This window comes from Vespula vulgaris, chromosome 10 (genome assembly GCF_905475345.1).
Source record: "Vespula vulgaris chromosome 10, iyVesVulg1.1, whole genome shotgun sequence".
NCBI lineage: Eukaryota > Metazoa > Arthropoda > Insecta > Hymenoptera > Vespidae > Vespula > Vespula vulgaris.
In genome coordinates, this window is record NC_066595.1 from 4106404 (window position 1) to 4124785 (window position 18382).

The following is an 18382-nucleotide window of genomic DNA, read 5'->3' on the forward strand; positions in this document are numbered from 1 at the left end:
TATGTATGTACGTATATATAGATATACATGTATGCATATCCTAGAGGGAGACGCACCTTTCGCTTCTACCAAAAGTTTACGTTGCCTACGGCGGTTTTCGAAGGAACCCCAAAAGCCAAAACTTACGATACACGTGGTCCCAAGACTCCAGACTCGAGAGGAACCTGTTTCCTGCGAAGCATTTTTTGTCTTCCCTTCCTGCTTTTACAACCTAATAAAACTGCAACGAACTTTTCCTAAACATTTTTCTTTTTTCTTTTTTTTTTTCGAGGATATATATATATACCAATGTAGAAGTTAAAATTAAAGAATTGTCAACAATTTATTTGCTATTGCATGATTATTTTATTCTATCATAAATCTTAAATTTACGTTTAGAAAGATGACTAATCAATGTATTTATATAATTGAAAATATAAATACATGTACATACATATATATGTGTATATATATGTGTATATATATATATATATAATCTTTTTCTTTTTTGTGAATAGATGACAAATACATTCATCTTTTCTAATGTCTAAAAGTTTGGCAACGTAGGCATTTCAAAGGTCGAACTAACGATTGTGCCATGCTTGTTTAGTTATCACAAGTAATTATCTGAAAATCGCAAATCGATTGGGGAATATTACTCATAGAATCCATAGTGAAAGTTTACTTTCGATTTATGCCGTAAAAGAAAAGATTAGAATCGTTAGATGACGAAGCTCTTTTAATGTTTATATATAATCCCATGATTACGTTTCCTGTGCTAAATGTTTTTTTTTTTTTTTTTGGAATAGAAAGATTTATTGCGGTAATCTTAGAATCTAAAGAATTCCTCTTAAAGTAATTATAGGGTCTACGGAAGTTACTTTAGAAAGAAAAGTAATATATATGATTATGGATAAGTATATAGACATTTATAAAATTCTTCGAATTGACATGATTTTCTTACTGTAAAAAGAGATATATATGTATATATATATATACACACGCACACGCACACACATACATATATATATGCAATCGTGAAAAACACGTTATCGATGCCCCCTTTAAACAAACATTCAATACCCCCACCCTCTGTCATTGCTTGCTTGCGATAGATAGCGAACGTTAGAAAAGTAGTCGTTGACCTTATCATGTAAAACTTCTCCACGTTTTTCATCATTGTAAACGAAAGAAAGATTTTCGACTTTACAAACTATCATTAACAAATAATAATTATATCAATATAAAAGAAAAAGTAATATTACTCAGATAGAAAGTGTTAGATTACTCAGATAATAAATTATAATTTTCGATATTAATCCTTGATTAATATCGAAAAGAAAGAGAGAGATAATCGTGAAGAAGAAAATGCTATGTTTTAAAGAAACAGAAATATTTAAACAAGTGTGTGAAACAGCAGCAATGGCTAAGCAATTTCCCGTACGGATGATATTTATATTACTTTATCATCGTTCCTTTTACGATTTCCAGAACTATGCAAGATAAGGAAGACACACGAAATCTTGGGAAACTTTTAAGTGCGAAACTAATCAAACAAAGCGTTTAGAATCGTATCGACTATTCTCTTTCTACCGCATGAAAAATAACATATTTACGAGATTTTTCAACGAAAACAGGATAGAACGAAACCAAATAAAACAACATAGATAAGAAAGGACAAATATAGATAAATAAAAGAAAAGAAAGAAAAAATTATGTATTAATAATTTATATATATATATATATATATATATATATATACCATGAGAAATAAATATATATATACATCATGAGCCTATCCCAAAGGAACACTGTTTTCTCACGATACTCGAGAGCGACAAGAAGACCCAGCTCCGGATGGCAAAGGACGCACGTACGAGATACGCATACGAACGTGGATAGTCCCATCAGGACTACGGGAGCCGACGAGCTAGGCATAGCTAGAAATCGTGTTAGGAGAGCCATGATGCACTCTAAGAACCCATAGCGAATGCCTTCGTTGATATAACTTGCTAAAGAAAAAAAAAGAAATCAAAAGATAGAGAGAAATAGAGAGAAAGAGAGAGAGAGAGAGAGTGAAAGAGGCACACATCTCACGAACTTGAACGCATTAAAAAATAACAATTTAGATTATATAATAAAAAGTTGAAGGAATTTTTTGATATAATCCTCCCTCTCTCTTTTCTTTTTTCTTTTTGTAAGTATGCTACGATTATTACAATGTTTTTATATATAATCATATTTTTTGCTTAATTTCTTTCATACATACTATATTTATATATAGTTTCGGAAAGGGGAAAAACCAGGGAATGTATATATTGGCTAAGTTTTTTTTTCACTCTCTTCCTTTTCCAGCCATAACGCCATGGCCTTCCCACATGTTATACCATCGTGACTATTATACACACCGTGCATAGGAAAAATGACGTAGGTGTAAGTCTACAATACGCTTGCCATCCGTCTCTCTACGAATGCACGTATGTATGTATTCACGTGAAAACACATATGTGTATATATATATACACACACATATATATATAAATATAGATATGCGAAGCACGATGATTGCGTACACGCACACATGTCAAACGACGGATGAGCACGCACGTTGCCATACCCCTAGGATATAATATGCTTTTAGAGTCGCGGGATTGGCTGATCGTAGAAACTGTGGGTAGTTTAATAGTAGTAGTAATAGTAATAGTAGTAGTAGTGATGGTGTGGTACTTTGCTGCGCCGTGCCAAGCTTCTATTCAATGGCGTAACATATCGAGTCTCTTTTTTCTTTTCTTCTTTTTTTTTCTTTTTAACACACCGAACTTAGATTTATCAAGAGAATTTTACGGGAAATTAATAATGTTAATTCATAAAAGATTATCTTGTACTATTTTTCTTTTCTTTTTCTCTTTCTCTTTTTTATTTATCGTACGAACCGAATATACTTATATCACTGTATCCTATGTCATTTGCTAATAGCCGCAATAAATTTATATGAAAGGATAATAACGGGTATAAGCTCTTACACGACGTACTGTCGATGATCACAATTTTTCAAAAGTTTCCAAACGAAAAGAGAAAAGAAAAAAGTATATACATAGACTTTATCCATGAACTTTAATCTAGATCCAAGAATGAAATCAAAAAAGGTATAAGGGGGTTCCAAACCCAAAAGCTTTTATTCCATACAGTTACGCCAATGTTGCCACGAAACGGTCACTAGCAACCCTATAACCGGGAGGAGGAAGAAAGGAGAAAGGGCCTGATACATGAGAGAGACAGAGAGACAGAGAGAAAGAAAGCGGGAAGAAGTAGGGAAGAGGGAAAGAAGAAAGAGAAAGAAGAAGGCGAAAAAAGTGACGTGGTAGTGGCAAAGGAGAAGAAGGAGAAGAAGGAGGTGATGGAGGAGTAGGAGGAAAAGGAGGATATGGATGGGGAGGAGAAGGAGGGAAAGAAGGATAGGAGGCACATTAAGAAGGGGAAAAAGAAGTCTAGCAGCTAGCAAACTAACGGGGCTCATAGCCAGTTCGTTCTCGTATTCGTTTATTCCTTGTTGTTCTTCTAGATAGCCCGGTGCATCATTTGTCTATTTCTTTCATTTTACATTTAGATTCAAGGAAATCTCCCTCTTCGATGAAGTCTCTCTCTTTCTTTCTTTATTTTGTTTCTTTCTCTCTTGTATCATATATTATAATTACTTTATAAAAATATTCACGAGTATCTATTTACAATAATATTTCTACTATTGTTACTAATATCATATCGAATTTCAAATCATTTATCGTACTTATATTTATTATTTATACAAAATTTGATCTAGTATCAAAAAAGGAAGAGAGAGGAATTAATACATTTTTAATAATTCTTATCTTTCCATTACTTCATTAACTTTATTTTTAATTTACCCTGTCGTCATTAATTTCGTCTAAAATTTGATACAATAAAGTATCTCCCTCTTCTCTTCACACACACACATATATATATATATTTACACACATATATGTACATACCCCCACACCTAGTTACCAGCACCCTATCTCCCAATCCATCTATCTATCTCTATTTCTATCTACGTTCATAAGTCGCGCTGTTAGGGGGTGGTAGTGGGGGCTATGAGGGGGTGACTCTCGCATTGCGTATGTTACACGTCATCGTCGAGAACGTTGCAGTTAAGATAGACAGAGAAAAAAAAAGAGAGAGAGAAAGAGAGAGAGGGAAACCGAGGAAAAGGGAGGGGGAGGGAGGTGTGGCACGAAGGGTGGCCGAACTGGGAAGAAACGCTCGTGGAAAAAAATGCATACCAGCAGCGCGGCGACTCTTACGACGCAACGACACGAAGAGACTGTTACGATGATATACATGGACAGTTTGTTTGCGTGTGTACGTGTTCGTGCGCATGCTCGTTTTTCTGACTAGTAGTAGTAACAGCAATAGTAGTGGTAGTAATAGTAGTAATGTAGTGATAGTGGTAGTGTAGTAGAATAGTGTAGTAGTACTACGTGTCGTCAGACGAACGAGTCGGCTAGGGCGAGGTAGAGGGTCGGTGTATTGGCCAAGTAGTGGGGGGAGGGGAAGAGGGGGAGGGGAAAGGACGAGAGTGCGAGAGAGATAGAGATAGATAGAGATAGAGCGAAAGAAGGAAGGGACACGGACTAGCCCTGCCCATATGAAAGAGAGTAAAAGAGATAGGAGATATATAGTGGTAGAAAGAAAGAGAGAAAGCTAGACTGCTTTCCATCCCCCAGAACGCATCCTACGAAAGCCGGAGCTGTGTTAGCTCTTCATCGTGGGTTCAGTCTCTCTAAATGTGGCATATCAACGTGGTTACTTATATTCGCGCTCTCGATCCAAACCGGGAAAAATTTAGGATGAAGGCGATTGTCGCAACGTGAAATTTACCGACGCTACGAACGCGTCGCGTCGTCGTCGTCGTCGTCGTCGTCGTCGGTCGTGTTGTCGTCGTCGTGTTGTCGTCGTGGTCGTGTGTCGTCGTCCGTCGTGTACCAAAATACACATACATATACACACACACATATACATACATACATACGTACGTACATATATACGATCTTTCGTTCGTGTCGTCATCGTCGTCGTTCGTTCTCTTTACAAAGAGATTTTTTTTCTTTTACTTTAAAAATCTTGTTTGGCTGGATGGTACGTATTGTTATACGTAAAGAAGGAATGTTACGTGTATGTATATATATGTGTGTGTGTGTGCGTGCGCGTGTATGTTTACCATGTAAAAAGCACACGTAACATAAGAGGGAGGGAGGGAGAGAGAGAGGGAGAGAACCGGAAAAAATGTATGTATATATAAAAATGTATATATGTATATATTGGCATTTATTTCAAGTGACAGTGAAATATTTTTTGTGACAATTTTCAAGTGTTAATCGAATTAGTATTTTATTTACCCAGTTGTATTAATTAGTGATAGTTTTCCCCTTTGAACATATGTTATTATAATATTTATTATTCGAACAGCGCGAATTCAAAAGGTCGTACGATTTTCGATTCTATTTTTACTTCGACTCAACTCGTTCGTTGCGTTGTCGTCGTCGTCTTCGTCGTCATAGTGTCGTCGTCGTAAGCGCGGTTTATTCAAATACTTTTTTATTTTACAAAAGATCAAGGATTTGTTTGCTTGCCGAAAGAAAAAAGTACGGAGGTGTCATGTTACCGTTTCGTATTTCGAACGGTAAAAAACTAGTAAAGTCTTTCTTTGTCTATTCGTCTTATTGTGCAAACAAAGCCAACACAGTTATCGCTCGTTCATTATACATGCTTAGCTACCGAAAATGCTTTGGCGAGTGACGCAACTGCCTGACCATAGCTATTATCGTATTCGTCAGGATCATCGATAAACGGAAGGGCGATCGAAGGAACGCTGGTTTTTTATCTTTCAAACCTACGCTTTGTTAGAGAACTGTGTTTAGATTCTAGTTTAGACTGTCTCTCTCTCTCTTTCTCTCTTTTTATATTTTTATATACACGTGTTTATATAGTTAATAAAATTTATTAACAATCTCTCTTAAGTTTGACATAACGCAAGATTTCACGTATGGATCATTATTTTGAATTTTGATAATAGAGAGATCGTGTTCGACCAGGAAGAAGACTCGCTCGTTTGATCGGTGCACATCCAAAATTAGAATGGCGAACGCGTCGCAACAGTATTGTCTCCGTTGGAACAACCACCGATCGAACTTGCTTACTGTCTTCGACGAACTACTGCAAAATGAGGCATTCACCGACGTTACCTTGGCTGTGGACGGTGGTCTCTCTGTAAAGTGCCACAAAATGGTCCTAGCAGCCTGTTCATCGTATTTCCAGACACTTTTTATCGATCTACCATGTAAACATCCGATCGTTGTACTCAAAGATGTGAAATATTGTGAGATCAAGGCGATATTAGAGTACATGTACCGTGGCGAGGTAAATGTCGCTCAGGAACAACTCGGCGGTTTATTAAAAGTTGCTGAAGTCTTAAAAGTGAAGGGTCTTGTTGAGGAAAACGGTTCGTCTCATGAACAACGAAACGAAGAACTCGAAACGTCGATGTCACCACCGCCAGCGATCAGTACTAGTACAACCAACAGTATCGCGCATAGCAGTGGCCATGTTTCACCACCCCATTCAACCGGAAGTTCTTATAATCCATACGGTGAGAGATGTCTTCGAATGTAAGCGGAAAACTAAAGATGGAAAGGTCACGAGTTTATCGGCTTAGGGATTTCGAGATGAAATTATGATTTAAAGCAAAGAAAAAAAAAGAAACAAAATTAATATATAATACGGGACACGTGTTGCATATCATTTGATTTGATACGATTTTTCGAATTTGAAAATATTTTGTAGTACTATTTGCAACGAAGATCTTACTGAAATTCCATGGCCTATACTTGTGAATCCTTTTTCCAAACATATATGAACTTACTAATCTTTTTTTATCATTAACGCATAAATGCATAGCATAGAGATGATAGAATTTAGATCTTTGATCAACAGGTAAATCTACGGTGCCAATCGACAGGGGATGCATGTCTTTGCCGATGTGGGCATTGTCAGGACTTCCACTTCCGCAACATGCGACTTCCAGTCATCAAGCAAACTCCCAATCACATTCGCAACATTCCTCTATCGTGGGTACTTCTTACGACAACGGTTTCGAAACGTCATCGCCTATAAATCCAAAACGAAAAAAATATTGTACGTCAAACGTCATGATGAATCGAGACACGCCGATATTGCGAACGGTTTTGGGTCAAGGACATGCCGATAGTTCACAGAACATGACCCTTATGCCACCAGACAGTCACGATAATAACTTCCGTACTAATGCCAATGGATCGTCAACTGAAAATGCTAGACGAGATAGCAGCGATCTTCCTAATTCCGAACCAGTTCATAGTCCTTACACCGATGTTTCCATGATAGACGAAGAAGACAAACAACCATCCCCTCAGCCCTATGTCGATACGAACGCAGGTATGAAACAATATGATTGAATTATTAAAAAATGTAATGATAATAATGATAATGATAAAATGAAAAAATGTTCCAAGAAAAATATGTATTTGCTAAAAATCCTAAAAGAAATCTCGTCGCTTTGATATTTCCTTTAGGTACTGACGTACCTAATCCAATTGTAGGTGTGGTTAGTTACATCACAACCCAGAAACCCGAGTGGAAACGTTACAAACAATATACACGACACGACATCATGTCAGCTATCGAGGCAGTGAGATCGGGAATGAGTGCATTGCAAGCAGCACGAAAGTACGGTGTCCCATCGCGTACACTTTACGATAAGGTAAAAAAACTTGGTATCACGACCTCTCGACCTTTTAAGCGTGGTTCGAACGGTGCTGGAGGAGCTTGTTTTCCCTATGGGATCGGTGGAAACGCAAACGGCAGCATTTATGGTATCAACAGCAGTACTTTATCAGAAAGCGAAAATGAAAACAGCAACGCTCTATACGAGAGTTCATCCACCATTTTGGAAACGAATTACGTTAAGAGCAGAGATACCTCGACCGAACGTGAATCCAACATGGAAACTGGTCAATCTAGTCCAACTTCAGGACATCATTTGATCAAAGAGGAACAACCTCAACAAAGGAACGACGATCAGGTTGAAGATCTTTCGGTAAATCGTAAGTCGGATATACGAGTAATAATGCCACCATCGTCGATCATCAAAGAGGAAGATGATATTTCCGATAACTCTAATCGTAACTGATGATTATCGTGAAATTAACAATATATGACGATGCTGATGCTATTACATATAATACTATATGTAACTATATATACATATACATACAGATGTATATATATATATGTATATATATATATACATACACGCATGTAGGTCGATATACTCTAAAAAAAACCTCAAAAGAACAAGATAAAGTAGTACGTTAGTAAGTAAGTTAAAATGAACACTTTCAAACCTGACCAGACGTCTCCTGATCAGTTTCGAGACTCAAAAATATGAAGACCATGTTCTTACATAACGTAAAGTATTCAACAATAATTCCGAGAAAAAAAAAACAATGTTGAAATATTTTCTTTGTTGATAAGCCGAGTTAATATTATTAGTGGCCTTACGTCTGTTATTCTCCAACAGTTTTTTGAAAGTGTTAAAAGGAGAAAAAAAAATAAGAAAATAAGTGAGAAAAAAAATAAAGGAAGAAGAATATTATAAAAATAACGTCGTAGTAAGGGAAAAATGAATATGTAGTGCCGAAAACGTTATCAAAAAGACTCGACATTATATTCCTCTTATATCTTTGACGATCTCATTGTTAAACGAGTCTTTTAACGATTGGTATCTACATATTAATTAATTATGTTTACTTTCAGCACATCGATTATCTCATTGATTGCTCAGGGAACAATTAGCTTAAGTTCTTCTCGTAAGATTATTATGATAAACGACGCTTTCGTTTTCTTTTTTCTTTTTTTTTTGCGTGAATGCCTTAGAAAAGACATTTGCTCGTAACGATTAAAATTCCACGAGTGTCGTTTATGTATAATTAAGACTCGAGACTTAACGAGGCTAACTCGTTAATCTACAATAAGACTGAATGCGCGTCGTTGATCCAAGAGACTGAACGTGTATTTAACACATGTGTTCAAAAATTGTTAAAGGCTATTAATGCTCTTGAGATTTCTTAAACATAATCTACCTCATCAAAGAATGATATCTATGTATAGTATCTTTGATATATATCTTTTTTTTTTCTTACTCATTGTACAAAAGAGAAAGAAAAAAAAGGAAGAATTAAGAGAACAGGTGGAAAGAAAAGAAGAAGAAAAAACACAAAAATACAAAAGCATATAAGAGATACAAAACACGCGTGCCATTGAGTGATGGGGGGGGGGGAGAAATTCGGAAGATGCGAGTACTGAATTTTTTATTAATATTTTTTTCTTTTTATTTTCTTTCCTTTTGTTTTTTTCTTTCTTTTTTTTTTTCTCAATGAATCGAGAACAAAAAATGGGGCATAAAAAGTCGTGACAAACGATTTTGCACAAAGATAGAAATTTTAGATATATTTTAGCGAATATACAACGAATTTTCTCTCTCTTTCTCTCTCTCTCTCTCTCTCTCTCTCTCTCTCTCTCTCTCTCTCTCTCTCTTTCTCTTTATCTATCTATCTATCTTTTTTACACTTTGCGATATAAAAATTAATATAATCAAATATGATCGCGAGGCATTTTTGAATTTTGATAATACTAATAATAAGAGTATAAATATTAAGAAATGAAAAAATAAGAAATAAAGGGGCAGAGGACAGTAATATTTAATATTGCCAAACGTTTAACGTTTAACGGCGTAAAAGTTTTATTGGTTTAAGCTTTAGAACCTTTTGGGCCAGTGATTCTAAAAAAATAAACAAGTATACAAATTATATATATATATATTATATATTTTTAATATTGTGATTCAATTTTAATTTGCAATCGTTAAATAATGAATAAATGCTATCCCAAGAGAGAGAAACGTTCGGTATAAAAATAAGACAAGATTATCGTAAATTTTGCGTAAGAAGATATACATATATTATTTTTCATCGTTTTATCTTTTACTTTCTTTTTTTTTTTTATATAAATATATATTTTTACGTAGCATGAAATGCTCCTAGTGTAGTACATATATACGTGTATATATATATACATATATATATATACATAAATATAATATATTTATTTATATATAAGGGTTGCGTCTAATAACAGTATAATTAATTATAAGTTCTTTATCAATGATCGAAAAGTCAGAAGTAAATATGTTTTTTTTCCATCGTTCTAGTCACTCTGCTGAAAAATTACTTCAACTTTATATTCGTATAAAGAGAAGAAGATGAGGAAGAGAAGGAAAGAAAAGAAAAAAAAAGAAAAAGAAAAGAAAATATTGCCATAAATTGTTAATTCAGGCAAGGATCATCAAACAGTTTTTTTCGATCCTAAAGATTAAAGGATTTATTATATAATTATTACGTTTTACGATACACACCCTATATATATATATACATACATACATACATACATACATATATACCTATTATATATATACACATATATATGAACATATACATACATACATAAATACATACACATACATATATATATATATATGTATGTATATATGTATATGTATATAATTAGTAGATTTTGAGTAATTTCGTTAATGACTGACATAGAACTGTTAATTTTGTTAGTTAATATAAGGTTTTTTGCTATTGTTACTGATCATGGCCCTGGGATACAGCTGCAATATTGTTCAATACATATCTACGTTATAACATTAGCAGAACTATCTACCTCATGGTATAATGAACAATAATAATGTTCGACTACTGAAAGACTGAGATGCCGAATATCCCTGTTATCATCTTGATGAAACTTATTTGCAAAACATTCATAATATATGCATATATGCGTCATATGCACCGTAATATAATAAGAAAATAAAAATTTTATTATATTAATTAGAAATACAGTATATATATATATATATATATATATATATATATATATATATATATATATATATACATACGAGTATATCATATTATTTTATATTATATATTATGTTATATTTAATGCAGATACGGGTTTTGACGACAGCAATTTTATATATAATACTATTAAGAGAGCTTTGTGCTTTGTCTTTAATTAAGTGGTCTAATGTCTGGATTTTATAATGCATCGTGTACTATTGGAAAAAAAAAGAAGAAAAAAATTTATATTTAGTAGTTTATTCGAAACAAGTAACTGTAATCATTTTTATTCGATTGGTATGTCTACATTTCGCACTTTTAAATCGTTGCTAAATAATTGTGTGTTTTATTACTTTTCGTCGTGACTAAAGTGCTATTTAAGAAGATACATGTGTATGCACGTTATAATTAATAACCACACTACATTTCCTTAAGTGAAAAAATAAAAACATAAAAATATGTGTATATAATAGTAAAAAAAGAAAAAAAAAATAAGAAAAAAAGAAAGATCGGAGTTTGGTCAACTAATAATAATAATAATAATAATCATAGTAATAATAATAGTAATAATGATAATGATAATGATAATAATAATGATAATGATAATGATACAAGTAATAATGATAATGATAATAATAATAATAATAATAATAATAATAAAAGATAATAAAATAAGAGACATTTTTTAACGTTCGATCTTCTGGAAACAAAAAAGAAAAAATACAAAAGTAAAATATACTAAAATATACTAAAAAATATCGTATAATTAAATTGCAAATTTATAATGTTATATAAAAAGTTTGGAAATATTGAAATGGATTGACACAGACAAACAATGTACATTATGCATTACCGACTATTATTATATATATATATATATTTGTTTAATATAGATACTAAACAGACGATGCAATTCTATAAATGAATTCTCTATAGAATTTTTATACTTATAGCTACAATTACTTTATGAGACTTCCGTTTTATCCTGAAAATTGATTTTATGTGATGGCCGTAGAGACTGCGCAGATCTCATATCGAATATCTTCATGCTATGTCGAATCGTACAAAATACTCATTTCTTCGTTGAGAGGTAATAGTTTTATATGTGTGTGTGTGTGTCTATATATATATATATATATATATATATATATATGTACACACACATATTTGAATACATACATACATATGTTTCCTCGTTTTAACCGAACACACTAAAAACGTCACTGTTTATAAGTATACTCGATATTCCGTCAATAAGTACAAACCAAAGCTGCCTTAACTGTTTATACCTCATTTTTATGCTATTTAATGTTCCCATATTTATAATATAATAAAGTTTTAAGTAATGTTATGCAATTAAGCATATATAATACATAATGAAAAAACTTAAATACTTTTATCCTTTTCTTATAGATAATAATATTTATATAAATTATATATATACGTATATATATATATATATATATATATATATATATATATACACATATACATATATCTTTATATGTATATCGCAATCACTCGAAAATATTCAAGAGAATTGATGAAAAAAAAAAAATAATAATAAAATAAATCATCGATGAATCTGACTGTGTTCAAAAAAAAAAAGGAACATACATATAATAAAATATATTTTTAACATTGGTCATTCGATCTATTGAATATTTTCAAGTGTATTGTAGTGAAAAAACGTAAAGAATAAATAAATTTATATTAATTCCGGCATTTTTTTATACGAAGATTCTATACGTAAAAATGGCACGTTTGACGTATTGAAATAATTCAACACAAAAAAAATTTTTCGATCATCATAGACAAAGATTTATACTAATTAATTTTTCTTTATAAATGTACGCGCGTGCTACAAGATTAGGATTGTACGCGGAAAATCGATGCCTTATAACTTCTAAAGATATTCGTTCAAGATAACAATTATCTTGTTGAATTTATTACGATCGTGTAAATATATGTATACATATATAAATATATATACAGACACATATATACATATACGCATATATATATATATATATATGTGTATGTGTACATATATATATATATATATATATATCTATATATATACATATATATTTACATGTACATCGAGTTGCCTTTATAATACGTATTGTATTATTTTATAAGACTGTTTCTTTTTTTTTTTTAATTATTATTATTAAAAATCTATGCATATTGGAATACTCGAATATTTTAATTCATTTACCTAAACCCATTTCTATCCCTATCATATAATCTTTATATATAAATAAACAATTTTATAAATTGCTTAATCCGCAACTTAAACATAATACCTAAACATAATAGTTAATTCATCTTTTCGACGAGATGTGAAAAAAGAAAATTGCATTAACTCGTAAAAAAAAATCCTCTGAGACGTGAAAAAGCATACGATTATTTTTATAAAATATGATAACTGCGAAACGGATTTGATTTGATAATAAGGATTGTTGCTCTATGAGCATACATACGTGAGAGATAGAGATAAAGAAAGAAAGAAATATAGATATAGAGATAGAGATAAAGAAAGAAAGAAATATAGATATATAGAGATAGAGAGAGAGAGAGATACAGAGAAAGAGAGAGAGAGAAAGAGATAGACAGAGACAATAATTACGAGCTTGCGCAGAAGATATTTGCGAAGGAGAGGGTAGGGTGAGTGGCCGGCGAAGGGGATACGCAAGGGGAAGGGATATAGGGAAGGGTGGCTAAGGAGAAATAAAGCGCAGCGAGCTACGTCGTCCGCGTTGAATGTAGCCGTGGATGTTGCATGGAAATTCGTGTTATCTCTTCCTTTCGAAAGGTGTGATTTTGACCTCGTCTCGTGAGCAAAAAGTTTTCATTCTTCCATATATATATATATATACATCTACATATACGTATACGTATACGTATACACACACATAGACACATATATATCCTTTGCCTCTCTCTCTCTCTCTTTCATAAAAATCCAATTCCTTCATTTTCAACGTTCACATTACATCCCTTCTTATATTTCTCTTATCTTTTTATCTTTCGGTGTTTGGTGAATTCGTCTTTTCATCACAACAAGTGTGTCACAAAAGTGTATGAATAAAAACAGTGATTCGTGTATAGTCGTGTGCATCGAGAAGATAAATCTCATATCCATCTCATCTTTGATCTCTTCCTATTTGTTTTTCTCCATTGTGTCTCATCACTTCGGCTTGATAGTTTGAACGTTGTCTTTGAGAGATACAAGAACTACGTCCCACGTCGTCGCTGACTTTTCTGGATATGACGAGGCATGCGCCGTAAACAATTCTGGGATTGATGTATCACAGGGCGCAGGTACTAACCAAAATACGCATATTTGCATAGTATTCTTATATAACGGCAAGTTTACACTCTTTTTCAATATGTATATATGCGTACATACATGCACACATACATAGAAAATGTATGTATGTATGCATGGAGATGTATATGTATATGTACATTTATGGATACATAAATACCTACAAACGAACATATATCGCATATCATACATAGATATACACATGTATGCATGCATTTTCTCTCTCTCTCTCTTTTCCCAGAGAAATTTTCTCACTTAATTATTTATTTTTTCTTATATCTTTTATTTTCTGTTCTTGTAGATCTCGATTTACTTCGTACTGTGTACAGCGACGGTAAGCCTCGCGCTTTCCACGAATCAAGAAAAAAACACTGCGGAGAACACACAGTGCCCTCCAGAATGCATCTGTCTATCCCAGAAGGTAATTACATAGGTAATTACCGAACCGTTCGAGCTGTCACTCGCACATTGCAATTCCTATTGAAGAAGGAACGATAAGAGATAGCGTTCTTTTATTTCGAAATCGTATGAATCTCTTTCAATGATCAATCAACGTTAACAAATAAAAGGGACGAACGAACGAATGGAAGATATAATGGAATGAATATATATTTTATAAAACAGCTCGAAAAAGTTAGTCGTTGGTCGAAAGAATTTTTCGGATAAATTCGTTTTATACATATGTAAAAATTCTTTCGCCTATTTTTTTTATAGATACATACATTCATGCGTACGCGGGCATATAAAATCTTTTGAAATAAAGAAGAATTTGTATGTACGTGTTGCAGGTGATTTGCAATACGGGAGGCCTGGAAGATATACCGACCCAACATTTACCAGAAGGAGTAGAGGAATTGTCTCTAACGAAAAATAATTTTCCTATAATAAAGACCGATGCGTTCGCCGGTCTACGTGTTCTGAAAAAACTCTCATTAGATGGTAACAATATCTCGTCCATAAGACCGTTTGCTTTTCGTGGTTTGAACAAATTACGAGAGCTCTCGATTCAGGACACACCTTTATCCTATATAGAAAAATTTTCTTTCGCCGCTCTTCAGAACGTTTCAGTTCTCTTATTGGCGAATAACAAGATCCGTTACGTCGAGGGTTACGCGTTCGCTGGTACGTCAAATATTCGAGCTATACTTTTAAGCAACAATCCATTATTAAGCTTACATAGTCATGCTTTTACCGGCTTGACAAACGTAATCAGACTTATTCTACCATCGGGTATTCGTAACATCGAACCAGATGCTTTCGATGGATTACATATGGTCGGTCTATTGAAACTCACATTCATGGATCTTTCCAGTTTAAAATCTTACACATTTCGTGGTCTAAATCATGTAAACTCTTTAAACATTCAAGAGAGCGACTTAGGCATCATACAAAAGGACGCTTTCACAGGTTTGACTTACGTTGATCATCTTAACATTCTCAACAACAAGATCGATCTAATTGAAAGATTTCATTTGAGAGACGAGAATACTGTGAATATCCTTAGGTTTCACGGTAATCACGTACTCGAAGCTCCTCGTCATGCAAAGGACATCGTTCTAGAAGTGAATTCGATCAGCGCGATCGACAATCACTTCCCTTGCGACTGCCAAGCTCATAATATTCTCGAGAGCGACTTCGTTAACGGTAGTGCTATTGAATTTCAACGTAAAAATTATTGTATATCACCGATCGAGTACAACAATAAACCGATGAATCTAATCGACTTCGAACTAATCGCCAATTGTTACGACAACGTCGTACAGGATAATCTTGGCTCGGGTGTAGTCATCGCAATGTCCTCGTCACCTATGATATTGTTATTCGTTATTTTTCTTTTCAAAAACTTCCTTCTACCTTGAGAAGAATTTTCTATTGCTCGAGAGTAATTTATCGGTGAATAAATTTCAATGATTTTGGATCGTTCTCGAAGGAAGAAAATGATCGATTAATTAATCTCTCTTTAATTTTACAAAAACCGAAACATAAATATGATTTTTCGATCTTCTTAGTTTATACCGAATCTCCAAAAAAAAAAAAAGAATACAAAAATATTAGATAATTTAATATCGTACTTTTATTCTTAGATCGCGTTCATTCATTAGTTCGATTAAAATAAATTGTCCGAACGAACTAGATAGGTTATCTTACGTTAATTTTCAATTTAACGATCATATTTCCTTCGCTATTCGTTCTTCTATATATATATATATGTATTTTTTTTTTACGAGTTTCTCAGCATTTTTCAATATCTCAAGTTAAATTATTATGAGATGATGATGGTGATGACGATGACGATAATGATGATGATGATTATGATGATGATGATAATAATGATGAGGATGACGACGATGATGATGATTATAATGATAATGAACTTTCCAGTGATTCGAAAACTCGTTAATATAAAACTTTACTCGAAACATTGGATCGTTTAAATTGTTTAAAAATATTTTGAGAATTATTTAAAAATTGTTTGAGAATGAAAACAATATAAGAGAATGATCCATCGTAATCGATTTCATTCGCGTTCGTAAGTTAAACGCACGATCGATCTATGTAGTTAGCTTGATACTTTTATACTGCTAGTACTTCTAAATATCATGAAACGCCTAATTGCACAGCAAAAAACACCATTTCGACAATTCTAATCATTCAATTCGACGCTATAAATGAGATACGATGGTATCGTTGTTAAAATGTCGATAGGAACATATCAAACGGCGAAAGAAAAATATTAATTAGTATTGACTTATATTGCGTCCAACTTGGACCTTGTTTCATATTCGTTTAAAATTTGTTGAACAGTTTCGAGCATCGAGAAAAAAAAAAGAAAAAGAAAAAAAGTCGTTCTATGTTTTAAGTGATAACGAAAATAAGAAAGTACGATAGATTTAATTAATGTTAAATGTTAGTTAAATTTGTCATCGTTATGTTTACTGCTAATGTTTACATCAACATATGTATATGTTATTATAACCTCCAATATATATTTATATTTATTAGCACTCATAAATCGAAGCCGTGTCTCCCGAATCTATTCTTTGCCTTTTCGGCTTAGATCTTTTATATCTGCCTAAATCTATTATACATATCATATGATTAATCATATTACGAGTAAAATATTCCTGAAAATGCTTAGATATACTTATATTTTTTTAATTCGTTATCATTACATTTATGTATATTTTTAAGGTTAAGAACGAATATCCCCGAATGTTCTTTTATTGTGTGACAATTCTTCGTTGTTATTTTAGAAAACGATTTACGATTTACTCTCATGATTGTCACGTGATAAATTATAGCGTCTCTAACGAAAGTATTCGAACGATTCCGTGCCCGAATTATCTTCAAATTGATGAATACAATGTATAATATATATATATATATATACATATACATACACAAACATATATATATATTGGAAATTATTACGTTGAAATTAATCCAATATTAGTGATCATATTTCAATATTATGTAGACCAATTTCAATAAAAATCAACAACGCATATTTAATTAACATTCTGTTTCTTCAAACTATGTATATGTATTTACGTATTGTATGTATTTACCTGTACAATCTACAAAATGTATATGTATGAACATATATACATACGCTTCGTTCAGTCTCTTAGATTATCGTTCATTGAAATATACTTTTATCGATAAAAATAATGTTTCGTTCTTATATTTAATATTGGATTAAAACTTTTTAAAAGGATTACAAAAATAACTTATAAAATAACAATAATTACTTACTTTTCTGCACGAACTGTTGCTGACTACCGGCGTCTGCCTCAACGAACTTTGTACTGAATCTCTTTGCATGTACAAATCCTTCCTGCTTTTCTATTGGCTTAAACTAAATGCTACGTAAAATATTAATTTTGAAAATTACTAATTTATAATATTTAATAATGATACAAAAAAGTATAAATTTTTTATTTATATTTTATAATCTTGTAATATTATCTATATAATCTTTTTATTATTTATATAAATATCATTATGAAATTATTATAACCACAATTTCGTTTACTTATTGGCGCGAAAATCAAAT

At 32.4% G+C, this 18382-nt stretch overlaps 2 protein-coding genes and 1 long non-coding RNA gene across 9 annotated transcripts in view; 2 read left to right on the forward strand and 1 right to left on the reverse strand.

Annotated features, from left to right (window-relative positions):
* Window positions 1-18327, reverse strand: part of LOC127066909 (uncharacterized) — a 37338-nt gene extending 19011 nt beyond the window's left edge. The window contains exon 1 of the long non-coding RNA XR_007782521.1: window positions 18082-18327. This is a non-coding gene — a long non-coding RNA (uncharacterized LOC127066909). The remainder of the gene's footprint in view (window positions 1-18081) is intronic.
* Window positions 4057-8564, forward strand: LOC127066883 (protein tramtrack, beta isoform-like). Of its 7 annotated transcripts, none has more exons than XM_051001130.1 (4): window positions 4057-4356; window positions 6071-6643; window positions 6988-7467; window positions 7605-8564. In XM_051001130.1, exons 2-4 carry the CDS (start codon window positions 6133-6135, stop codon window positions 8219-8221), a joined length of 1608 nt encoding a protein of 535 aa, XP_050857087.1. In that variant the 5' UTR covers window positions 4057-4356; window positions 6071-6132; the 3' UTR covers window positions 8222-8564. The 7 variants fall into 7 exon arrangements, with proteins under 7 accessions (XP_050857087.1, XP_050857089.1, XP_050857088.1 ...); XM_051001132.1 differs by having other exon boundaries at window positions 4338-4352; XM_051001131.1 differs by lacking the exon at window positions 4057-4356 and adding an exon at window positions 4493-4508.
* Window positions 13724-18088, forward strand: LOC127066889 (leucine-rich repeat-containing protein 70-like). The gene is made up of 3 exons (XM_051001142.1): window positions 13724-14318; window positions 14627-14746; window positions 15114-18088. Exons 1-3 carry the CDS (start codon window positions 14301-14303, stop codon window positions 16182-16184), a joined length of 1209 nt encoding a protein of 402 aa, XP_050857099.1. The 5' UTR covers window positions 13724-14300; the 3' UTR covers window positions 16185-18088.
* Window positions 18328-18382: the final 55 nt, after the last annotated feature.

What these genes read in the sequence shown, in the direction of transcription:
- LOC127066889 (XM_051001142.1), top strand. An exon ending in GCATCTGTCTATCCCAGAAG is followed by an intron (nt 14,747 to 15,113) that starts GTAATTACATAG and finishes TACGTGTTGCAG; the next exon opens with GTGATTTGCAATACGGGAGG.
- LOC127066883 (XM_051001130.1), top strand. Translation starts at nt 6,133, where the DNA reads ATGGCGAACGCGTCGCAACAGTATTGTCTCCGTTGGAACAACCACCGA. An exon ending in AAGTTCTTATAATCCATACG is followed by an intron (nt 6,644 to 6,987) that starts GTGAGAGATGTC and finishes TTTGATCAACAG; the next exon opens with GTAAATCTACGGTGCCAATC. An exon ending in CTATGTCGATACGAACGCAG is followed by an intron (nt 7,468 to 7,604) that starts GTATGAAACAAT and finishes TATTTCCTTTAG; the next exon opens with GTACTGACGTACCTAATCCA.